At 41.4% G+C, this 26,304-nt stretch overlaps 1 protein-coding gene and 1 long non-coding RNA gene across 3 annotated transcripts in view; one reads left to right on the top strand and one right to left on the bottom strand.

Moving 5' to 3' along the window:
- Positions 1-26,304, top strand: part of LOC136855338 (uncharacterized) — a 65,639-nt gene that overhangs the window by 8,092 nt on the left and 31,243 nt on the right. The gene's annotated exons all lie outside the window — the stretch shown is intronic.
- On the bottom strand, positions 2,617-18,401 carry LOC136855335 (tubulin-specific chaperone E-like). Its single transcript, XM_067132252.1, has 4 exons — positions 17,755-18,401; positions 14,697-14,805; positions 7,205-7,284; positions 2,617-6,169 (listed from the first exon to the last, which is right to left on the bottom strand). Exons 1-4 carry the CDS (start codon positions 17,931-17,933, stop codon positions 5,980-5,982), a joined length of 558 nt encoding a protein of 185 aa, XP_066988353.1. The 5' UTR covers positions 17,934-18,401; the 3' UTR covers positions 2,617-5,979.

The raw sequence follows: 26,304 nt of genomic DNA, 5'->3' as shown, positions 1-26,304 counted from the left end.
TATAATAGAACTTACTTTTATCAAATACGAGACTATGCCATCCGATTATATGGGGAAAAGTGATTATCAAAGTATAAATTTGCACGATGTGATAAAAAAACAGTTTGGGATCCGAAAGTGTTCAAGATTTACAGCACATGCAAAAGAGTACAAAACAAGTTTTCTGATTAAATGAAAATTATGCTTCTAAATAAAGACAATATCACAAGCTTTCAAAGTCATTTGCAGTTTTTGTAGGTATAAACCAGTTCCTTTTATGCAGGAGTGTTCCTCCATGCGAGCTGGAATCGGCTGTTAAAACTTGGTTATAGTATAAGTCAGTTGAAGGCTGTCTGAAGGAGAAGAGTGCACTCTATTAACAAGATCTGGTTTTGCAATGGTGGTGGATTTGCCTCCTTCAGATCACTGCACTCATGAATGAGCTCAAGGACGTCTCTCCAACTTGATCGATCATAACTCAATCACAAAGTGTCATTCCAACTCAGCCTGGTTAGGTTCAGAAGGTGAAGGACCCTTCATCCAATCAGATCCCTAGAAGAAAGGGTTGAATCCTCTCTTGAAGGAGAGGAATGCACCCAGAGTGTCAGCAAAATCATGCAAATACAGGTTGTCGTGATACAGCAGTGACCTGCCTTGCTTAAGCTCCTGTCCGCACACTCATGCAAATACAGGTTGTCGTGATACAGCAGTGACCTGCCTTGCTTAAGCTCCCTCTCCTCAGCATGTGTGTGCGGACAGGGAGCTTAAGCAAGGCAGGTCACTGCTGTATCACTGACAACCTGTATTTGCATGATTTTGCTGACACTCTGGAGTGCATTCCTCTCCTTCAAGAGAGGATTCAACCCTTTCTTCTAGGGATCTGATTGGATGAAGGGTCCTTCACCTTCTGAACCTAACCAGGCTGAGTTGGAATGACACTTATGGTAATCAGACCATGGATTCAAAGTCATGTTAGTATTTAATAGGTACGTTGAGGGATTCCTTCGTAAGGAAAGGCTATAAACTGACACAGTAAAGGCTGGATGAGTCATTCACATATTCCTAAAAGCATAAATCGACCCTTCTTATTCTCCTTCGAATGCATGACCCCCGAAGGGCTTCTTTCAACTTTGTCTTCTGTGACTCATGCAAAATCCGTCGAGCGCTCTAGATTCCTCGCAGTTTCCCCTTCAACCCCGAATGTCCTCATCATGGGGCCCAATGCTTGGCCTTTGGCCTAAATTTTATATACTCCTTGCTCTTACCTGGTTATCCTGTCTTGCAAGTTTTGTTCTTGCTAAATACAGGCAGTCCCTGGTTTACGACGGGGGTTCCGTTCTTACGCCGCGTCGTAGACTGAAAATCATCGTAAACTGAAAAATCTTCGAAAATCGTCAAAAATCCTAAGAAAACCTTACTTTTAATGCTTTGGGTGTATTGAAAACGACGTAAACTGCATTTTTATTTTTTCATTAAAAAACTCCAAATTTTTATTATTCTGCCGTTTTGGAGCCGTATTTCTTCCGTCGGATCTGGGTACGACGGTTCGTAACCCCGGAACGTGCGTCGTAAACCAGAAAATAATTTCTGATGAATATATTTGAAAACCGTCGTAACCTCGGAACGTCGTAAGCCGGACCCGCCGTAAACCGGGGACTGCCTGTTTAAGTTCGTTTGAGTAACATAATGCCCTGTCAGCAATATTCCCTTCTTACAGCTTCATTTCTCTCTACAAACTTCAAATTCATATCAGACAGATCACTGTCTGCCACAGCTGTTAATGGAGTCACCTCATACGGTCGGTTGCATATTTGCCCTACAATACCCAAACATATCTTGTAATGGTTGGTTCTTCCTTTCAGCTTTTCATAAGTTGTATTTTAAGAGATCTTTCTCATTCACAATTGAGCCCTGATCCCTGCCGAAAGCAACCAGACTTGCTTAATAACAGTTTAATAAGCAGTAAATGTACCTCACTGTTGAACTTCGCAGTTCCCAGAGGGCCTTTATTCCTCACTGTTGGACTGTGCAACAGTCTCCTGAGGAGGGTGTGCAATTGGAACCTCAAGTTCAAGCAAAGATGCAATGCATTACTACACTAAAGCAATTTTTGCAAGGCATCTAATGCAGTACGTGAGTCTAGTTCATATATATTCGTATTAGGAGATTTAATATTTCTGTAATGCTCTGGATGTTATTGTCGGTAAATTATTACTTATGATTATTATTATTATTATTATTATCTTTTTTTTTTTTGTCTATCGCAGTCATCCTATTCGACTGGGTTGTTTTTATAGTGTGGGGTTCTGGGTTACATCCTGCCTCCTTAGGAGTCCATCACTTTTCTCACTATGTGCGCTGTTTCTAGTAGCACACTCTTCTGCATGAGCCCCTGGAGCTACGCCCGGCATCTAGTTTTCCAGATTCCTTTTCAGGGATTTTGGGATCGTGCCTAGTGTTCCTATGATTAGGGTACAAGTTCCACTGACATACTCCATATCCTTCTTATTTCAATTTTCAGGTCTTGATACTTAAAATTTTTCCTCTTTCTTTCTCATCTACTCTGGTGTGTCATGGAATTGCAACATCAATGAGTGATACTTTCTTCTTGGTTTTGTCAATCAACGTCACGTTTGGTATGTTGGCACGTATCACCCTATCTGTTCTGATACCATAGTCCCAGAGGATCTTGGCCTGATCGTTTTCTATCACTCCCTCAGGTTGGTGTTCACACCACTTAGATGAGCTGACCAATTCTGGGTATAATTACTTCAACGAGGCATTTGTTTTAATAGGAACGCCATTTGTTTATTTTGCCTTGTTTAATTTTGCGAAATACAACATTTTATATGTCGTTGAGCATTTCCAAACGGCATCGAACACGACAGGTCGGTTTGGGTCATGGTAGCCCAGTGGTATTTGCCAACAACTTCCCCTCTGCGTTGGTCTATAGTTCACGATCATACCATCTCTGAGGAAAATGAAACGAGCACAAGATCTGACATGTATTTGAAGTACAGAATTGAAACTCTTTATCAAGTCCTAGATTACTTTTTTTTGGATTTAAAAAGCAAGTGCTTTTGGTACTAATGTTGGTTCATGTTGAAACGTTGCATTATACGAAGCAGTCATGACAACTAGTGTGGTTTTGTTTCTGCTTACGTTAAGTCTGACATAAAATCACACTTTAATAAAGACATTTCAAAACAGAATATTTTGCATATAAATAACACAAACCAATTTCCAACTTGGGACTAAATCATTCTGGTACATTGGTATGTAACAAAATTGATGTTAAAAAAAAGGCTTTAAAAAATTATTTACTCTTGAGAAACTATTTCTCGAGACAGTAAAGTATACATGAATATATATACCAGTGTATTAATGCATTGTACTGTATATAAACTTACACAGTTGACAACTGTTGTTGACATATCACACACACACACACACACACACACACACACACACACACACACACACACACACACACACACACACAAGACAATGCTGGAAGATTCAGAAGGCACTTTGAGAGTAACTGTCATTCAGAAAGGTTAAGCTTCTCGCCATTACCTTGTTGTCGATTTACTTTATTAAGTAGCAGCGTTTCACCTTTCAGACTGGTTTTATAGATTTTAACGAATACGTGAGGTTTCTTTTTCCATACCAACATTTTTTTCACGAATACCAGAATCTCCCTTTATTGCTAAGTTTTCCAGGACATAATGTAACTTTAATTCGCAGTGAAGTTTTAACTGCTAATCCGTTACGAGTTCCGGTTAATTCTGTAGCAGTTTAACAAAAAAACTTTCATTTAGGTCTTAACGCTTCATCTGTTAGAAGTTCGGTCAATTCTGTTGCAGTTTCACAAAACGGTTCTTTCATATGTCAATTAGTTTTCAATTACACGGTATTACAAGACCTCCTTGGTCCCATAAACATGCTGATAAAAGATTTCAGTTATAATAGAACTTACTTTTATCAAATACGAGACTATGCCATCCGATTATATGGGGAAAAGTGATTATCGAAGCATAAATTTGCACGGTGATAAAAAAACAGTTTGGAATCCGAAAGTGTTCAAGATTTACAGCACATGCAAAAGAGTACAAAACAAGTTTTCTGATTAAATGAAAATTATGCTTCTAAATAAAGACAATATCACAAGCTTTCAAAGTCATTTGTAGTTTTTGTAGGTATAAACCAGTTCCTTTTATGCAGGAGTATTCCTCCATGCGAGCTGGAATCGGCTGTTAAAACTTGATTATAGTATAAGTCAGTTGAAGGCTGTCTGAAGGAGAAGAGTGCACTCTATTAACAAGATCTGGTTTTGCAATGGTGGTGGATTTGCCTCCTTCAGATCACTGCACTCATGAATGAGCTCAGGACGTCTCTCCAACTTGATCGATCATAACTCAATCACAAGTGTCATTCCAACTCAGCCTGGTTAGGTTCAGAAGGTAAAGGACCCTTCATCCAATCAGATCCCTAGAAGAAAGGGTTGAATTCTCTCTTGAAGGAGAGGAATGCACCCAGAGTGTCAGCAAAATCACGCAAATACAGGTTGTCGTGATACAGCAGTGACCTGCCTTGCTTAAGCTCCCTGTCCGCACACACATGCTGAGGAGAGGGTAGCACAGGTCTGTTCTTCGAAACTGCTGGAATAAAGGAAAAAGATCCTGGGGTAGTCCCCTGGACTTAAAAGGAAGGCGAAGAGTCAAAAGGCCTGTCTCTACCCTACCTACGACAGCCATCTTTACTGAATATGAGCGAATAACCAGTGACAGTAATCTGGGAAGCCCATTTTTCTTCACAGGAGAACTAATCAAGGCAGGAACTGCAACAAAAGGAGGAGTATGAGCTGTTTTTGGTACAATGGGTTGTCTCCCACAGGTAAAACGACCGATATGGGAAACTCAACAGGAACAGGAAGGAAGCCCTTGGCTGTAGTAGCTAAGTGGTTGATAAAGGTGCAGAATGGTGGGCTTCCCAGATTGCCAAGAGAAGAGAAGGCCACACCTAATGCACTCCGAGGCTGAAATCTCCCAGAACGGCTGATGAAGGGGAGAGAGGCAGACCTCAAAGATCTCCACAGTTGCTGAACCTCTTCACTGCAAAGGAGGCCAGTAACCACTTTCCTCTCAGGACTTAGAACTGTAGAACAACAAACCATGAGTCCATTAACACCAAGGACACTTTTCTTGTTCAAAACAGGAATGAGAAACAGAAACACCAACGAGAGTAAAAAAAAAAATGAAGAAAGATTTCAACTTTATGGTCAATCAAAGCATCAAGACATCTAAAACAACCACTTCTGAAGAAAAGAACCTAGTTACCTCTAATTAACCACCGCGTCACCAAGTTCTAGCAACAATTCCAGCTCGTACAGAAGAATACTCTTACGTAAAAGGCAGGTAGTTTCTATTCTGCAGAAACAAAAGTATGATGCCATTATAAGTATGATAACGTCCTACAAACGTATGATAACATAATAATAATACAACATAGAACCAATCTGGGAAACATTATCGGATAATTTAGGCTTCAAAAAGCATGATTTATAAGCCAAGTAGGCATTACAGGCAGTCCCTGGTTTACGACTGGAGTTCCGTTTTTACGCCACGTCATAAACCGAAAAATTGTAAAAAATCCTAAGAAAACCTTACTTTTAATGCTTTGGGTGTATTGAAAACGATGTAAACTGCATTTTTATTGAGTTTTTCGTAAAGAAAACCTCCACATTTTTATTATTCTGCCTTTTGGAGCCATATTTCTTCCGTCGGATCAGTGTACAACGCGTCGTAACTCCGGAACATGATTCGTAAACCAGGAAGTTATTTCTGATGAATATATTTGAGAAGCGTCGTAATCTCGGAATGTCGTAAGCCGGACCCGTTGTAAACCGGGGACCGCCTGTACTTAAGAAGGTTATTTGCAGCGTCCTTTCCATGGTCTTGGCCTGTGGCCTGAATTTTATATTTCCTTTCATCAATAGACCTACCTCAAGTCCAAGAACTTCAGCCTGGGCAACTGGCGTGCTATGTTCGCGACGCTCTTCCAAGAAGACAGCAGCGAATTTGACAAGTTCAGCTCCTGTACACATGGGAAGAGTTTCGAAAGGTCGCTGTGCCCAGCGCCGTAGACACGCCATCCGTCTAGTACCACATTCTCGAGTTCCTCCAGTTTGCTGTGGGGAAAGAACTGTGTTAACTTTGTTTTATCAAGTATATTTTAAATCAAAATGACTGGGTCATGTTACAGACGTCATGATACAAAAGGGAGAACTCTGATGTGGCCTTCAGAAGTGGGGAAAATAAAGAGATGGTTTGGATCTGGGAGAGATTAGGAGCAATTTGTCAGAATAATAGTGGCCGTGGACAATTGCATTTACATTTGTATATTCTACCAACGACTTTCTGTAACATTATACTGAACTGTCATTAAAATTTCCGTCAATTCTCCTGATCTTCCAAATTAAATTTTTATCCGAATTTATCAATGACAATATTCTTTTCCTGGCTTTCTCTCTTTCCAAAACGATAATCAATTAAGTACCACTGTGTATTATTATTATTATTATTATTATTATTATTATTATTATTATTATTATTATTATTATTATTATTAGTCTAGAGTAATTTATCCATCCATGCATTAAATTCTAGGCTTGTTACACCTGCCTAAAATAAATTGTTCTTATATTTTAAATAAAATCTGGACCAAAATATGACAAAAGATAGAAAATTTTTACAAAAACAATTGACGAAACAGACTTCATAAAAACAACCGACCTGGAAGTCTCTGTGGAATTATACGTCAGAGTCGCACGTACTGTCCAGTGACTTATAATTCTGTGTCACTGTACATAACTGTATGGCAGAATCATATGTACAGTGAACCCCCCGTATTCGCGTTCTCACGATTCGCGGACTCACGCATTCGCGGGTTTCTCTGTGGAACATATCTACCCATTATTTGCGGAAAATTCGCCCATTCGCGGTATTTTTCACTTGAGAAATATTCACTAATTACTGTATTTTCATATAATTTTCATGAATGAATGCACTTTTTGTGATAAAACTAATATAATATTCAGGTATATGCATTTTTACAGGGTTTTTCTAGTGTTTTAACTTATCAAAATGGGCAGTTCTAAGTGTTTTTAGAGGGGTTTTAAGACGTACCTAAATTGGGCAATTTAACAAAAGGACAAACCTCTTACCTCTGTTTCTTTCCAATCTTCTCCATGCCGACAACTTCGACGAATCGAGCCCTGATCGCTCGCTGGAGCTGTTCGGTATGCTGTGGAGAAAGATACCTCGTCAGTAACCTCTTAAAAGCCAAAATATATTTGTTATTATCAAAAGACTGTGATATCTTTCAAGCATCAACTGTAGCAGTAATTCCAACAACTGTAGCAACTGTAGCAGTAATTCCAAGAGTACAAGATAAACTCCCACTTTAAACTGGTACAAATACTTGCACAATCATAGAGTACAGTGATACCTGTACCCACGAGCATGACTGGTTGGAGGGAAAAGCTCGTGGGTACAAACGCTTTTTCCCCATAAGGAATAATGGGTAAGGGATTAGTTGGTTTACCAGCCCCAAAATACCCCTGCAAAAATCCCCTGTAAAAATCTAAATTTTCATAATAAAATTTTTTATTTGGATACTTACCTACTGGTAAATTAGCTTGCAGTATATCTCCTGTGATAATAGGTGAGTTGGCATTCAAACAAAAAAGAAGAAGATCGCTTGGCTGACCCGGAAGACTGTCTAGTTCATCTGTTTCTCCAACAGGTGTGTTCGAACGTTTTAAGCTCCTGTCAGAATTCTCCTTGACAGCCCACTAAGATATGTGTAGGCTGGGCGGGATGTCAATTTAATAGTAGGTAAGTATCCAAATAAGAAATTTCATTAGGAAAATTTCTATATAAACAAAGGACACCGGTGTGGAAAACCACTTCTTCTTCAGCCAGCATGGAAGAATCGGAGCGATTGGACCCCAATGCCTGAGTCCAAAAGCCCTATAAAACGATAGTCACCAAAAACGAATACTGTGCCTTTATGACACAAAGGTACACTTCTATACAAAATAGTCTGCCCCCGGATTCGCGGGCTCAGAGATTCACTGAATTTTCTGTGGAACCTATCTATAAATCATTCGCAGTAAAACTCACCCATTTGCAGATTTTTTCTTTCACAGATACTCACTATACGTGGAATTTTTGCAGGTACTAATTTCCAAACAGTATTAATAATATTATAAGTACTGTAATAACAGTAAATAATAATGTACATTAATAATAATAAGACAGTAAATTAAATAATAGTACAGTAATATTAAACAATATTAAATTATATAATACATAATACAGTAATGCTGTATATCATGTCCACAATAATATTCAGTGGTGAAACAGTGTTTATTTTGTAAAAAAAAAAGTTACAAAAGTGTTCGGACCCTGTCCTGGGTTTCATCTTCAGCCTAACTAAAATCATTGACACAAAAAGCAAATTTTTTTACTCCAGTTTTAAAGATGGAACCAACAGGCGACCTTGACGATGTGTTTTTCTAACGGACGGGCGACAAGCAGGACGGTCAGCTATCCAACTAGGTGATTGCTTCTCCTCCTCTCATAATTTGTGTGGCTATCCTTCTTGAGGAGAAGCAATCACCTAGTTGGATAGTTGACCGTCCTGCTTGTCGCCTCGTCCGCTAGACAAACACATCGTCGAGGTCACCCATTGGTTCCATCCTTAAAACTGGAGCTTATATTGCTTTTTGTGTCAATGATTTTAGTTAGACTGAAGATGAACCCAGGACAGGGTTAGAAAGCTTTTGTAACTTTTTATAAAATCTACAATTCACCAATGACTATTGTTGTGGACCTCATATCCAGCATATCCTGTTCTCGATCCAGAGGAGAAAGACCTACACACATATACTAATAATAATAATAATAATAATAATAATAATAATATGTGGTGTTGAAGGTGATAGCTACATCAGTGGCATTCAGTTTGTATAGGGTTTTCTCTATTTTTCTAACAGCTGATTTTTCTAGGTTACTGCATTCTGGAAAAGATGCTGATAGTACTGGATAAAAGATTTCATAGTAATTAAATCAATGGAACTCATCCCAGAGGCTCAAAAGAATCTGCAGATGGGAGCTTTCATCTCAACTGATCTCAACACTTTAAGGTGCCGATCACCAACCAGGTCTAATAGCACACGACACAATACCAAGGAGAGTATGGAACAATAACCTTGAAAGTAGACAGCAAAAAAGTCTCAATACATCTAAGAAAGCTGAAAAATTTGACATCTATTAGGCTCCAGGTGCTGAAAATTCCTCTAGACTGGCAGCATGAGCAATGCACAAACTGCTGCTTCTGACACAAGGCCACAGTTGTTTTCCACTTGATTAAAGATAGAACCCATGATACCTTGGAAAATCCCCTTATTGGGAGGAGACAGTCATGCATCTACCTACAAGTGGTTAAGTGTGAGATATAGAAGTTAGTGGAAGTTCATGGAATTCTTTAGTTTGAGTTGATTTCCCCTTAATGGAAGAGTAAGAGAGAAATCGACCAAGAGAGATAGAAAGTTAAAAAAAAACATTTGCTCTGAGGCTACTAGGGCTCTACAGGAGTTCAGGCCAGCCCTAGGAGAGCTGTTAATCAGCTCAGTGGTCTGGTTAAACTAAGGTATACTTGACTAAGCAATTGTTGAAGTTGAAATTGCTCAATACTTCCTTAGAGCAGATAGAGGGGGAAGGCCTGTGAGTCTGAGTCAGGCCAGACTTAAAGAAACATCCACTGCTCAAGCCTGAGGGCCCTCACAGGCGTAGTAATCAGCTGGTGGTTTACTGTTCATCTGTATGCTAATAAGTCTAGAATTGAGCGCTCCTCTAATCCCACAGCAGCTGTCAAACTTGAAGATGTAAAGGCCACGCTGTAGGTAGTTTGTTCTTTCTGAATCCCCAATCACCAAAAACACTATCCTTCCACAGAATGAATGATCAAACCTATATCATGTTCATTTCACTCAAAGAAGCAAACTTTCCACTATGAGTTTGTTTCTGACCAGGGATAAACCTGCTAGGCATCTTCAATGGTCTTTCCACTGCCTTGACATCTAGTAAGTTTACCAGGTGTAGCATTGACCATTCTATGTTGTATGTAAGTGTAACGACACTAGTCAAAATTCTTTGTTTCGTGTTGCACGACAAGAGGGAAAAACAAAACTTGGACGTAGGTTTAAGAATAAAATGGTCAACTCTTGGTTGCAGAGTCACCCCTACAGAACTTGGTAACAATGATGGTCGTGGATTACTTATAAATTTAATAAAACATTAGTTTAAGTTGTAAAATCCTATGCTGAGACTGTACTGTAATTGAGCCTGATTATTCTGAGAAAATCCCCAGTGAGGCCATGTTTCCTAACAAAGAAAGCCCTTACCACTTAGGAAGCTTCCCTCAGGGCTAAAATTCTTCAAGAAGCAAATGCCTATTTGTCTTCTGACAGACAAGCCTGCAAATTCAAGTATCTTAGCCACATCACTAAACAAGAATGAGGAGTTAGAGAAGTCGACTGAAAATCAAAATGCACAGAGACTGAGCTAGGTGAAGCAACAGATCCTTGTCCTTTGGAATACTATCGACAAAATTGGCCAACTGGAACCAGTGACTCAGTAGAAAAGATTTCTAGCACCTAAAAATCGACACCATCCACCTATGGGCAACAAATTCTCTGTGAATACTTATAAAGGTGCTGTGCACGAGCCCAAACAAAGCGCTTTGACAAGCAATACCTCCTCTGTGAATACACCCTGAAGGAACTTGCGTGACTGAGGATGCACAGATATGGGAAAATGTCTCCCGCACGCCCACCCAAACATCTGATCGTTCTTTTTGGAAAGTCACTAAAGCCATGCGGGCAACACCAAAAGCATGGGGACAGACACGTAAATTTATTCAGCCTCAATGTGACCACTAATGGTTGCCAATCTCCAGTTGTTTATGGAGCTAGAGAAAAATTTAAGTCACAGGTAAAAACCCAGCGAATTACTTCCTGGTCCATTTCATTCACTCAAATTTACAACCTCCTACTAAAGAATGTGAAACTTCTGCTGGAGAAGGCAAAGGAACAGCTGTAGGTGACTAAACCAGTGGAGGGTAACCTAAAAGGAATTGTAACTCCTTCACTGCCTCCACCATGTGAGGTTCTGCTCCTAAGTCTCTCCAAGCATGCCAGGGAGCTTGCAATTGGCCATCTACTAGATACTAAGGGCTGAACTTATCCCCCAAAAAGTATAAAACAAGACTTGTACCAATATATCATCCCTTATCACCTTCACCTCTGCAACATAAGCCTTTACTGCAGATAGGAGCATAAGTGTTCTCACTTCTTCCAAACCGAGTTAGTATAGACATGAGAACAGTAGCCTCCAGCATCAGAAATGAGTTAAAAACTAACACTTCCTCACTAAACTCCGGTTGGTGCCAAAACCCTTAAAGCTGGCTCCACAAACTCTCTTAAGCTTGCACCAAAAACGCACTAAGTTGGCATCTCAACCTCTCTAAGCTGACACAGAGAAGAGGTAAAATACTGAGCAAAAGTTCAATAAAAGATGAAAACTTCAACAATCTAAACAGACTGTTTCAGTACGTCCAAAGCACTTGTCAGTCTCGAGTTCGTCTCTTCACAGGAAAGAGAAAAGAAAACCGAATCTTCTACTGAAGACTGTTTAATAAGTGGCTGTATCCCAAGAGGCGGACTCCATCACTCCGCAACTTCATAAAATACCAGAAGATAAGCCCCAGCAGACCTAAAGGGAGCTTTGTGTGCCAGAGTACGAGAAAGGTAAGGAAACGTGCTCTAATTGAAGGAGAAAGCTAGGGTTCTCTTCTCCAAATACTGAAGGGCACCGAAATACTTGAAGACACACATGACCTATTCTCTATGTGGCCTCTTTCCTAAACTGAATGAAGACACAGCGAATGCGAAACGCAACGCTCCAGCAAATGCCGATCAAACCGCAGATCCTCCGATTCAAACTCTTCTTCCGCCAGAGGATGACAGGAGGAGACAGCTGGGAGGCAACAGCCACAGTACTGCATCGCATCCATAAAACTCGATGAAAGGGAGACAGTCTGGGCGACTCAGCTGAGTCCACACGAGTCAGCTGAATGAAAGAAAACGAGAAATGTTGGGAGGTGGGGGGAAGAGGAGTTACAACAACTCTCTTGCCTTGTCCAAAATCGAGTAAACATACTTGAGAGCATTCCCACGTGACACATCTTTTGAAAACTATGTAGCTAGAATAATATCTAGCTTGGAAACCACAGAAGATACTGTAACCGTGGTAGATTTGGAAAGAGAAACATTAATCGAGGCAGAAGTAAGAGACTTGCCGATAGCCGAGGAAAAAGCATGCAAAGTCTGAACAAGTGAATTTTGATGGAGAAGGGGATTAGGCTAGCAGACAAGGATTTAGAATGAGCTAAAGATGAGAGATTGGTCAAACAATCGACTGAGTCAACATGACAACAAAATAAGTAAAACTCACTACAGACATTATTTTTAACAAAACTGTATATTGCTATATAATTAGTCCTATAAGTGCTAACAACCTCGTACTAGGTGCCGATGATTGACAGAAGTTGCATATGTTGCGAAAATTAACATTTGCCAAAATGATCTTTTGGCCAACGGATTATACGAGACAATGTGCATGAAAAATGGAGAGGGAATGCGAAAATGATTACCTTGAGAAGGATATTAATTTGTATACAGTATTATAGTAATTCTAAACATAGTCCATAAGACCATGAAAAGGGAAAAGTAGGTACTGGAGAGCACAGAACCCCATCGCACCGAGAACCGACCCAGTTCCTTGGTAGCTGACTCTTTCACAAAGTCCCACTATCACAGGGCAGTCCCAGGCTTGGGCTATGAACAGATGAGGGCACCAACACCTTACTTCTAACAGGGGAACGTGAAAAAGAATGCACACTATGGGGGGGGATTCTGAATGGTTCCCTGTCACAAACTCGGTTAAACTTGTAACAGAACTTAAAATAATGGTAACGTCCTGTTCTAACTTCTCGATACGCTTTTCATGAACCGAAAGTGGATCAGAAGGCATAGCTACAAAAGAAGTCTCAATACTAGCACTATCAAAATTCCTAGCCTGAGTAGGGATAGCTACAGATGAACGGACACTTGACTAATTGCTTTCACAATACATGAACTTCCCTTCTTCCTATATCCGACATATTTAAACATAAAGTCCTCAGATCAGTCACTATATTCCTCACATCTAGTTTCGAGATCACACTCTGTACCCCTACAGCCGGTACAAACCAAATGTTGAACTACTTCAAATTCAACATCCTGCTTACACAAAAATAATTCCTACAGGGTTTTGCTTCCGGTGGAAGACATCCAATGAAAATGAAATTAAAATACCGTAAACAGGTGCAAAACAGCTAAACTTCACAGAATACCAACAATTGCCTATGCTTAGTGGGCTGTCAAGGAGAATTCTGACTATAGCTTAAAACATTCATACACACCTGGTGGAGAAACAGGTGAACTAGACAGTCTTCCGGGTCAGCCAAGTGATCTTCTTTTTTGTTTGAATGGCAACTCGCCTGCGGTGCAGGAGATATAAGCTAATTTAACAGTAGGTAAGGTTCATCCCAAATAAACATTTTTAGGCACAATAATTGAGTTTTTGGTGACAATACAGGCAGTCCCCGGTTTACGACGGGTCCAGCTTACGACGCTCCGAGGTTACGACGCTTTTCAAATATATTCATCAGAAATTATTTCCCAGTTTCTGACGCATGTTCCAGGGTTACGACAGCGTTAAACATTGATTCGACGGAAGAAATATGGCTCCAAAATGGCAGAATAATAAAAATTTTGAGGTTTTTTTGATGAAAAAACTCAATGAAAATGTAAAGTCTTACATCATTTTCAATACACCCAAAAGCATTAAAAGTAAGATTTTCTTAGTATTTTTTATGATTTTCGACGATTTTCGGTTTGACGATTTTCGGTTTTACGTGGTGGCAAAATGGAACCCCCGTCGTAAACTGGGGACTGCCTGTATAAGTAGTATTGATTAAGAAATACCATATTTGCTGGCATATTACACACTTTTTTTATTTTTAAATGATCAAAAAACTGCCTTGCGTTCACTGCAGCCATATTACGGATGGGAGGACGAGTGCCGTAGACTAGACCAGACCTAGCCTATGGTGAGCCATACTGGGTAGGCACAAAAATTGTTGCTAATAATAAAACATTGAAAAAGAAGACTAATTATTATAGTAAGTTGTGTTACTGGAATAAAGTATGAAATCATATGTAAATTTACACTCGCCTTTAAAGGAAACTAAATGAAATTACCATAGATAAACAACGTTTATGTGCTACCACGACAGGCCACTCATTGCAAATGGCTGACGGGCTAACTGCCGACGTATCATGAGCACTTTTTCGTAAGTTTGTCATAACAGACTGATAATTTGACTCGTGGTTGCGCTTGTGACCCCAATCACTGCTCGTGGGTACAACATTTGATTATATAATAGTGCTTGTGCTTCCTGTTACTTGTGGCCGCATACTCTCGTGGGTACAGGTTCCCATGTACAAGTGTTGTAAGAGAAATAAATGGCTTTGGCCGAAGTCTTACGTGTGATTCAATGGTTGTGTCATCTTGGTATCTACCTCGTACTGCTTCCTCCAGGCTGACCCCAGCACTCACTTTCGCTGGACGGACGAAGGACCCTGAAGTCTGTGTCCTGTAAGTTATGAAGTAGATCATCTGTTATCTCTAACGAAAACATTAAACATTAAACATCCCCAACTTTATTTGATTTATGAAAATTTATCTCTAAAGTTGAGTACTAAGCCACTTTCAACCATTCATTGCTAAAAAGAGTGAAAAGAGGGAGTTGGAGTGGTTAGACAGCAAGTAGGAAAGGAGGTAAAGTGAAAGGCTAAAAATTGGGTTATTATTTTGTTATTTGTTCCGACACTGATACAAACACCATATCATGTGACAGGTGTATCCTTAGGCCTGCATGCACAGACGGCTATGGTACCCTCGTTTTGGAGAGTGGCACTAGCTATTTAAGATGCCCGCTGGACCAGCATCCCCCAATTTGTCCTTAGCCATCATTGCGCTCAGACGTGCCTTTTACACCCTGCTTAATATTCAACTCACTTTTTCCTTTGATGATCTCTGTGATTTTGAGACCGATGTGAATAGTGTACTGTAGGGTGATTCTCCTAGTGTGTTTTGTGTTTTTCCCTGATTATGAAAGCTTCAGCGAAACCAGTCTCCCGCAAATGTCTGAGTGTTACTCGAAAATGGAAAAAATGCGGAAATTTTTTGTCACCATTAGCAGTTAACCCTCATTCTGTGTGCTCAAAATGCAGAGAACAAGATTGTTCTCGAACTTTGAAATGTAAAGAACGTGGATCGTGGTCTGCTTCTCAGTTGGAAAAATATGATAACGGGTGTTAAGAAGTCAGACAAGGGAATATCGACTCCCCAGCCCATAGACCCTATCTCCTCCATTACGTGTATACATTCTCCCGCCATATTTGCTTCCTCCCCACTTCCCATTACTCCAGGAAGAAATCTTCCGACTCTTCCTTCCTTGGAGCAGAAATCCAACATCCAACAAGAAATGATGTCAGTTCTCACTAAGTTTTTGGTAAAGGCAGTGTTTCAGATACGTCCAACCCAATCAAGAAAATGGCAGCTTCCATTAGCAAAAGCAAGACCAGTGACATGCAGTCTAGCCCTAGGTCCCAGCAGTCACCAGAGGGACAGGGGGAGGACTCCTGGTGTTTCTCCCGGACCAGTACCAGGTCCCAGTGGTGTGCAACAGAGTGGAAGTTCTGCCTCTCCTCCCCTCTTCCTCATCCAGCGTTTCTCCTGTGACTAAACGTCACTGTTCTCAGGCATTTTCCGAGAGCTCCTCCCAATCATGCTCGAGAAGCGTGACTCAGCACGTTGCTTCTCCAGCAAACAATGTCACTCACCTCGTCGTGGACATTTTTCTGGCACTCCTAGAGACGCTCTAAAAGTGCGATTCGGCACGGTACTTCTCTCAAGTTAGAAACGTCAAGGAGAGAGAAGTCGGCCGGCACCAAACTGTCACTCCCTGTTCTGCATGGTTTTCAGATGCCTCTCATTCCCGTTCCTGGAGCGGAACGCGACAATCCGATCCCTGCAAGAAAGCAGGATATGTGGATTCCAGTCATTCTCCTTCCAAAAGATGCTGAAGGGCTTCTTTTTCCTCTGACGATGAACTAGAAGTTAGACCCCTTCGGTCTGACGACGATGCTCAGGAATGTTCAGCTTCATGGACTCAGTATTCTTTCGAGAAAAGCCGTGAGTTTTCTGGGCAGTGTTCCCCCTCTTACCATTCAACAAGACCAATTAAGAAGAGAAAATCTTAAGCTTCTCAGGATTCACTCTCATCTCTCATCAGAGACGGAAGACCTGTCGTAGTCAATCTCCACACCGCAAACGCTATCAAGAACAAACATCTACTTCTAGACCTTTGACTTCCCCATGTGGAGTCGAGTTTCACTCCTTTTGTCACACTTTCCTCTCGAGTTTCCCTCTTATTGCAAAAACTTCCCCAAGCAAAAGACCCTCCAGCAAGAGATTCAGAATGTGTTGGACAAGGGGGCTGTGGAAACAGTGAAGCCACCATCACCACGTTTTTACAGCCACCTTTTTCTGGTACATAAAGCATCAGGGGGTTGGAGGCCAGTAATAGACCTTTCAGCACTGAACAAGTTTCTCCAGCTAACCCGGTTCAAGATGGAGACACCAAGGTGTGTTCTGGCAGCAATCAGGCAGGGAGACTTCATGATCTCCCTGGATTTGCAGGTTGCTTATCTCCAAATACCAATTCATCCGTCCCCAAGGATATTCTTCTGATTTGTCTCAGGAACCCCAAGGATATTCCTCTGATTTGTCTCAGGAACCCCAAGGATATTCCTCTGATTTGTCTCAGGAACCCCAAGGATATTCCTCTGATTTGTCTCAGGAAAGAATACTTATCAATTCAGGGCCCTCTGCTTTGGGTTAGTGACAGCCCCCCAAATCTTCACCAGAATTTTTCAACTAGTTTCAGCATGGACCCAGAAGACAGATATCTGTCTCTGTAGGTATGTGGACGATTGGCTCATTCTGTCTTCCTACCATAGCCATCTGCACATGTGTGCCTAAGGATACTCCTGTCACTTGATGTTGTGGGTTTGTATGTTAGGAAAAATACAAATTTTTGTTGGATTTGTCATTTTTAATAAGGGTGATCACTTCTTTCTGTATATCCCTTTACCTTCTCTTACTTCCTAATGAGCACCATATTGTTTGGAAGCTTGAATTTCAAGTTAATGACCCCTTTTTATAGGTCTGTTCCATATGGATAGGGTTCATCTTCTGAATAATAATACATAATAAATAATCTATGGGCCAACGGGATGCTACAAACAATACTATTGGCTACAGGGCACCATGTGAGGAGCACTGACGGCGCTAACCCCTTAGGGGAGACTGACCTGCATGGATAAGGTCACAACAAGACCTGGGAAGCCAATGAAGAGAGTTGGTGAACAAAGAATGATTATATAAATATACGTTGAAGATATAAACAATTTCTTTGAGAGAATCACGACGACAACCAGGAATCAAAATTGATGGACAATAAAACAGAACTACTGACCTCGTTTCAAAGTACTTCTCGCCCGTGTGCGTCCCGTCATGCTTCCCTCTCGATTCCTCGTCCCAGTCCACCCCGTACCAGATGCCCGGGGTGGTGGCGACCTTTCCTATGAACTTGACTGTGCCTCTGGCGCCTTCGCACTCGATGCGTGAGCCAACCATCATCTTCCCACTTTCCATCTGGAAGAAATGAGGCCGAGATAACGAGATATGACTTCACTTTACCTAGCTCTATTTTTTATTCTAATTTCAGAACAAATTCTTAGCGCCTGTTACTCTGAGTGACCAGATTTGCTGAACAGCAGAACCAAAATGTAGTAAATGTGTAAATGTGTAGCTGTGCCTCCTGTCGAACTTCTCCAAAGTTTCAGAGGTCCTTTATTCTCCAAAGTTTCAGAGGTCCTTCATTCTCCAAAGTTTCAGAGGTCCTTTATCCTCCAAAGTTTCAGAGGTCCTTCATTCTCCAAAGTTTCAGAGGTCCTTTATTCTCCAAAGTTTCAGAGGTCCTTTATTCTCCAAAGTTTCAGAGGTCCTTTATTCTCCAAAGTTTCAGAGGTCCTTCATTCTCCAAAGTTTCAGAGGTCCTTTATTCTCCAAAGTTTCAGAGGTCAATTATTCTCCAAAGTTTCAGAGGTCAATTATTCTCCAAAGTTTCAGAGGTCCTTTATCCTCCAAAGTTTCAGAGGTCCTTTTCTCCTCAGAGGTCCTTCATTCTCCAAATTTTCAGAAGACTTCTTCATGATGATGATGATTTGCAATTAGAACCTCAAAAGTTCAAGCGAAGATGCAATGCATTACTACCCTAAAGCAATTCTCCTTGTATTTAAATTTTTACCCATTTATCTACAAACTTGTTCATTTATCTTTTCTTTTTAAATAAGTCATCTCTTCTTTCTGCATATCCTGTTATCTTCTTCTTGAATTTCAATCAATGGCCCCTGTGGGCTTGTCCCGTATGAATAGGGTTCATCTTCTTCTTCTTCTAATAATAATAATAATAATAAAATGGGTGCCGGTCAGTCGTTGGATGGGTGACCGCTCTCCTCGGTGTTGATCCCTTGGGAAAGGATCTTCACCACTTTCCTAAGTCTACTCGGCTGTAAATGAGTACTTATTCCAGATGGGGTAGGGTCCAGCTATGGGTTAAATAGCAAAACTCAGCAATGATGGAAAGAAATGAAAGATTAAACAACAATGACGTAAATGGAACCTCTGGCAACAGAGGAGCTTTGTCCGGCAGCCAGGTAGACAGCCCAATTGACGGGGAGGACAGTCAGGTACTTGGAGATCGTCATCCAGCAACTGACCACCACAATGACAGTAACCAGCAACCACAGACTGGAGGTACAGAGTGACAGTAACCAGCAACCACAGACTGGAGGTACAGAGTGACAGTAACCAGCAACCACAGACTGGAGGTACAGAGTGACAGTAACCAGCAACCACAGACTGGAGGTACAGAGTGACAGTAACCAGCAACCACAGACTGGAGGTACAGAGTGACAGTAACCAGCAACCACAGACTGGAGGTACAGAGTGACAGTAACCAGCAACCACAGACTGGAGGTACAGAGTGACAGTAACCAGCAACCACAGACAGGTACAGAGTGACAGTAACCAGCAACCACAGACTGGAGGTACAGAGTGACAGTAACCAGCAACCACAGACTGGAGGTACAGAGTGACAGTAACCAGCAACCACAGACTGGAGGTACAGAGGCAAACCAAAAGAAGAAATGGACAAGGAAGAAAATAAGGAAATATGGAGATGCTACATCGTAAGCGACCGGACATGAGAGAGGATACAGAAGAAGACTGGTCAACATCTGGAATGAGAGAAATAACACCCCTCAAGCAGAACAGAGGCTGGCAGACCAAGCAAGGAACGTAAAGAAAAAGAACTGGCTCTCCACAACAGAAGGAGAGGAACTGGAAAGAGAAATAACGCCCAGAAGACGAGCCAAGAGACAATGACAGAAAACGACAGGAATGATGAGCTGCCAAACAACGACGCACGAGGAACACCGATGATGTAACAGAGGTCGGAATGGGTGGAAAAGATCAGACAATAGATGAAGCTAGATACAGAATGAACAAAGATTCCCTCCATGAAAGCCTACAACACAAAGAAACTTAAGAGAGAAAACAAGTGAAGTTAATAAAATAAGGAGATCAATACACACCAACAACATCACAGAAACAAATAGCCTGGACATATGCAAGAGCAAGACTAGTGGTAGAACTCATGCGGATACAAACGCCAACACCACCATCACACCCAACCCAACAGAAACTGAAGCAGCAACCGCCTTGGAAAAGGCGCCTGGAAAAACAAATCATGGCGATGAGATCTAACTTGAGTTAACTGAAAGAGATGGCGGAAAAGAGGCTGAGAAGCAAGAAAACAAGAGAGGAATTGAATGAGAAATACAAAGTGCAAGAGAAGGTATAAAACAGAGGCTTAAAGCCAGAGCTCTTAAGATCCAACGGCACATGAACAGGAACAAAGGATACCAACAGAACAAACTCTTCGGAACCGACCAGAAAAGACTATACAGCCAACTAAAAGGGTAAGACAACCACCAGGAAATTCCTGAAGCTGAACCAAGTAAGAGAATCTGGGAAAACATATGGAGCAATCTGGTATCACACAACAAACATGCAACATGGCTCCAGGAAGTCAAGGCAAAGGAAATGGGGAGAATAAAACAAATATTCACCAAGATCACAACAGACAGTCAGACACCAACTAAAGAAAATGCCCAACTGGAAAGCACCTGGTCCCGATGAAGTCCATGAATACTGGCTCAAAAAATTCAAGGCCTTAAACTCACAAACAGCAGAACAACTCCAGCATTGTATCACAAACCAGCATGCGCCCAAATGGAGGACCACTGGGAGAACATCCTTAGTACAGAAAGACAAGAACGAGGGAAATATAGCAAGTAACTACAGGTCTATCATCTGCCTGCCAATAATGTAGAGGTTACTAACAGGTATCATCAGTGAAAGGCTACACAACTACCTAGAGGATACAGACACCATCCCCCACCAACAGAAAGGCACAAAAGACCAGTTCCTGGTAGACAAACTGGTAATGACTCTAAGAAAGCCTTTGACATGATACTGCACATGTGGCTCATAGAATGCCTGAAAATATATGGGGCAGAGGAAAACACCATCGGCTTCCTTAAAACATCAATGCACACCAGGAATGCAGTACTTGCAAGCTCTGGGATAAGACTAGTAGAGGCTAACATCAGGAGAGGGATCTTTCAAGGCGACTCACTGTCCCCATTACTCTTCGTAGTAGCCATGATCCCCACAACAAAAGTACTGCAGAAGATGGATGCTGGTACCAACTCAAGAAAGGAGGCAACAGAATTAACCATCTAATGTTCATGGACGACATCAAACTGAATGGTTAAGAGCATCAAGGAAATAGATACCCTAATCCAGACTGTAAGGATTGTATCTGGGAGCATCAGGATGAAGTCTGGAATACAAAAATGTGCCTTGGTCAACATACAAAAAGGCAAAGTGACAAGGTCTGAAGGGATAAAGCTACCAGACGGGAACAGTATCAGACACATAGATGAGACAGGATTCAAATACCTGGGAAGAATAGGAGAGGATATAAAACACCAAGAGATGAAGGACACGATCAGGAAGGAATATATGCAGAGACTTAAGGCAAAACTCAAGTCAAAACTCAGTGCCAGAACCATGACGAAAGCCATAAACACATGGGTAGTACCAGTAATCAGATACAGCGCAGGAGTAGTGGAGTGGATGAAAGATGAACTCCGCAGCTATATAGACCAGAAAACTAGGAAACACATGACAATACACAAAGCACTACACCCAAGAGCAAATACAGACAGACTATACATAACACGAAAGGAGGGGGTGGGAAGGCTAATAAACATAGAGAACTATGTCAACATCGAGAGCAGAACACTGGGGCAATATCTGAAAACCTGTGAAGACGAGTGGCTAAGGAGTATATGAGAAGAAGGACTGATAAAAGTAGACAAAGACCCAGAAATATACAGAGACAGGAGAATGAAAAACAAAACGGAGGAATAGCACAACAAACCAATGCACGGACAGTACATAAGACAGGCTAAAGAACTGGCCAGCGATGAAACATGGCAATGGCTCTAAAGGGGAGAACTCGAGAAGGAAACAGAAGGAATGCTAACAGTGGCACAATATCAGGCCCTAAGAACCAGATATGTCCAAAGAACAATAAACGGAAATAACATCTCACCCATATGCAGGAAGGACAATATGAAAGACGAGACCATAAACCACATAGCAAGCGAATGCCCAGCGCTTTTGCAGAACCAGTACGAAGAGAGGCATGATTCAGTAGCAAAAGCCCTCCACTGGAGCCTGTGCAAGAAACACCAGCTAGCTTGCAGTAATAAGTGGTATGAACACCAACCTGAAGGAGTGATAGAAAACAATCAGGCAAAGATGTTCTGGGACTAAGGTATCAGAACTGATAGGGTAATACGTGCCAACAGACCAGACTTGATGCTGATTGACAAAGTCAAGAAGAAATAGATGAGAAAGAAAGAAAAAATGTTTAAGTATCAAGACCTGAAAATAGAAATAAGAAGGATATGGTGATATGCCAGTGGAAACTGTACCCATAATCATAGGAACACTAGGCACGATCCCAAGATCCATGAAAAGGAACATGGAGAAACTAGATGCTGAAGTAGCTACAGGACTCATTGCAGAAGAGCATGCTATTGCAAACAGTGCACATAATGAGAAAAATGATGGACTCCTCAGGAGGCAGGATGCAACCAGAAACTCCACACTATAAATACCACCCAGTCAAATAGGATGACCAAGATTAAAAAAAAAAGTTATAACAATAATAACTGAGACCGTGATCAAGGGATAGACTCGACCCCATCACCCTCACCTTACTTCTCCTGAACCAGTCCGAATCTCACAGGTCCCCGAACGGTCGCGAGATCGACTATGGCGTCCCTCTGAGTCACAAGGATCAGTCCCTCTTTCACGAGTTCGATCCCAATCTTACGAACTTTCGGCATCAGGTCCCACCATGCTTTGGGGGAGAGAGCGCGAGCTACCTGCGGAAGGCAAGAGGTCAGAAAAGACAAATTACTTCTGAATCAGTGGCATCTCAACTTAACAGATATTTGAGAGGTCTAGCTTTCTGATAAGTAACAAAGTCCTGTAAGTAACAAGGAGCTTACATTATATCCTGCACTTGAATATATCCTGCAGGTTGAATATTTAGCAAAGAGCCTACTTTACAGTCTGTATTTGAATATATTTTCTACATTTATAATAAACAACAAAGACCCCCTATCACAGCCTGCACTTGCATATTTTTTAAATTTCTGTTAAGTAGCAAAGACCTTATATCACAGCCTGCACCTGAATATTTCTAGATATCTCACAGCTAACAGGAATTCCACAGAGTTGCTAAACTAAAAACTAACCTGTGATTTACACAACATTCGATTTAAGAGAATCACCTAAAAATATATCACTTAAAATGGCAGCACACTGAAAAATAGTCACGATAATGTAGCTGATAAGTGCAGAAGTCTGTTGAGTTATGATGGTGCTGTGCAATCGGCAAATAATCTTGCAAGGAACAAGACACTTAAATAAATGGGGCACTTTGGCAACCTGCCGTTTCGGAAGATGCCAAAATAAGACACAATAGAAAGTATTTTGATAGCGAAGTCGCTTGTTTCGTCCTCAGGGAGTTACCCTCCATGGTCTACCAGAGCTCTGTGGGTGATGAAGATCTGTGAGTGCCCAATTTTGGTCTCCAAGCGACAAGATGCTTCGAGCAAGCGCCCGTCTCCTTCTGCTAAGCACTCTCTTCAACTCGCTTGGAGCCCGCTTTGCCACTTCAGACTTCCACACCCAACCACTCGGCGCCAACTGTGGAGCTTTCAGCACCAACATCTGGGCACTCAGCGCCTCTTCCTTCTTCATTGGCTCAGGAAGACTGCTTTAGCCCTGATTAAGCATCAGCTTGAGAAGCTCATGTGCTTTACGAAAGAAGACAGTTGTTTCCAAGAGTAACGACACCTTATCCCATCTCTTCAAACATCTTTGTCAAGATGCCTTTCCAGTAGCTGACTAACACTGCACCTCCATCAAGATGCCTTTCCAGTGGCTGTCTGCCGACGCGTTGGAACAGACTACAGGTTCAACTGAGGGGGGCAACTGTGCGTGCAGTTGCGGGAAGAAGCAGGGGGCTAGTGGTGGGCATTTCACTGATTTTGGTAATCGCGGTTGCTAATTACTTTCATGAAAAATAATCAATTAGTAATCGATTACTAACTACTTTTTTATATCTTTATAGCAATTTCTGGTATCTGGGCATTAAAATGTATGAATAACATTAGCATTTAATATGTTCAGACATGTACACATTTTAAGATGACAAATGTACGTGTATCTTCTAAAATAAAAGATAAATTTATATCAAAAAATAGTTTTGCATTAAAGTAGCAGAGCAGATCCAACTCTAATATTGTAGAACAATGTGTTTTTATTCTCTAATTAGTGACTGAATCCAGTAACCGATTATGCCCACCACTAGATGCAAGTGGCCAGTGCTGGAGGCTAGGAGCTAAAGACGTGGAACATTCACAGTTTTGTGATGCCAAAAGTACTGCCGAAGCAAGAACCGGTAGCTGAAACTCGGCTTTCGAGAACGTTTCCTCCTAAGGCTCACCGCAGCCAAACATTACGCATCATTCCCTCCTTACTATCTTCCAGCCCCTAAACGTTTCAGTTCCCTGCAAAGGAAAGTGTGATGAGTAGCCCAGGCCCAGTAAACAAAACAAATTACAAACGTTTTGGCCTGACGGAGTGGCGTAACTTCAAGATTTACTTTAAAATAATTTACCGTAGGCTTGCGAGATGCCTAGGCCTGATAAACAAATTATAATTTGCAAATGTTTGGCCTAGAGGAATGACATAGCACTCAAGAATTACTTTAAGGTTATTATTTACCATCGGCTTGCGAATTCCCAATGGCTGGTAAACAAATCTTTTAAGGCAATCACTTCCACTGGTTGAGTGCAGCCTATGCCTGGTGAACAAATGATGAATGCAAAAGTTTTTTGGCATAATGGAATGGCATAATGTTCAAGAATTACTTTTAAAGTAATTAGTTACCGGTGACTTGCATGTAGCCTAAGCCCGGTAAGCAAAACATCGGTGGAAAAGTTTTGGCCTAAAGGAATGGTATAACATTTGAGAATTACTTTTTAGACCAAACTATTACCGGCAAATTGCAGGTAGCCGGCTTGTTGATGAATATGAATCAAGGTGATAACAAAAAAAGACAAGGCTCATCCTGAAAGATCTCTGCTTAAAGGCTATGAAAGACATATTCTGGTGGTTGTGTAATAGTACCGAAATCCGGTGATATAACCAGAAAAAAGGAATAAGCTGCTATGAGCACTCAATGTTTAGTCGAATACGGCAGAAAACAGAATGAGGTGGTTAGCCAAGTCGTTTCTAGTATTGCCGTCAGGGGGTGGTACTGTGCACCTACACTGAGCAATCGAAGTATTACCCATGAAATTTGAATTTAGTCTGCTTTACGTGGAAAACTAATAGCTATGTAATAACTGGTTAAGTCATAATAAACAAATATCAGTAGTGAATAAATAAAATTCTCTGTAAGCTAAACCACATACATACTCCAGAGGCTAAACCAAGTCTTTTCTGACAAAGACCAGCTCGAGAGAGACAAAAAAACCCTGGAAGGGGCCATCATCTACAAACCTCTGAAGGACAGACAGTCTTTTTGGCTCCTCATCGCTCTGACCAGCTCAAGAATCCGAATCAGCAAAAACTTCTGGGAAAAACGCTCTTATCCTTCACAGGCTCCTTTATTTTACCCTGCAGCCTAGTTTTATGACACTGGACAGATGGGTGCATTTATGGGGAATGAAAATTATATGAAAATGCACTCTTTGTTTGGTTCTTGGAGAACTTTGAATATTTTCTGTCAAGTCAAAAATCAACTGCTGAGTGTGTTTCTCTTCAGGCTTTTCTGGGGTACAGCCCCGCCAGAAATGGTCATGCCAGAGTGAGGCTGGTGATTGAGCACAGCAAATCGCCAACCACCAGGAATAATTAGTGGCTACTGATGATCCAAAGGACCACTGAGATACAGGAGGGGGAGGTTTACTGCAGGTGCTCGAATGTAATAACTGGTTAGCAACAGGGCTCAGATTATAGCAGTTGCTAAAACTTTCACGGGACGGAGGCGACTAAGGCTGGGGCGAAACAAAGATAATGTTCAGGGCATAAATAAATTTGTTTGGGGGTAAGCTGCCCCCCACTAGGCACTGGTCACCACCGATCGGCACCTGCTGAGGCTGTACAAGATCTTCGAGGACTCCCACTGCGACAAAGCCGGCTGGCGGCAGGAGAGGGACAAGTGAAGTGGTGAGGCTGAACAAAGATCTGGAAAGTGGGTAAAACAAGCCAAAATCAATCTTCAAAAAACCTACTCTGGAATGGA

This window comes from Macrobrachium rosenbergii, chromosome 31 (assembly GCF_040412425.1).
Source record: "Macrobrachium rosenbergii isolate ZJJX-2024 chromosome 31, ASM4041242v1, whole genome shotgun sequence".
NCBI lineage: Eukaryota > Metazoa > Arthropoda > Malacostraca > Decapoda > Palaemonidae > Macrobrachium > Macrobrachium rosenbergii.
Note: the sequence above shows the minus strand (reverse complement) of the source record. Positions and strands in the feature narration are given on the sequence as shown.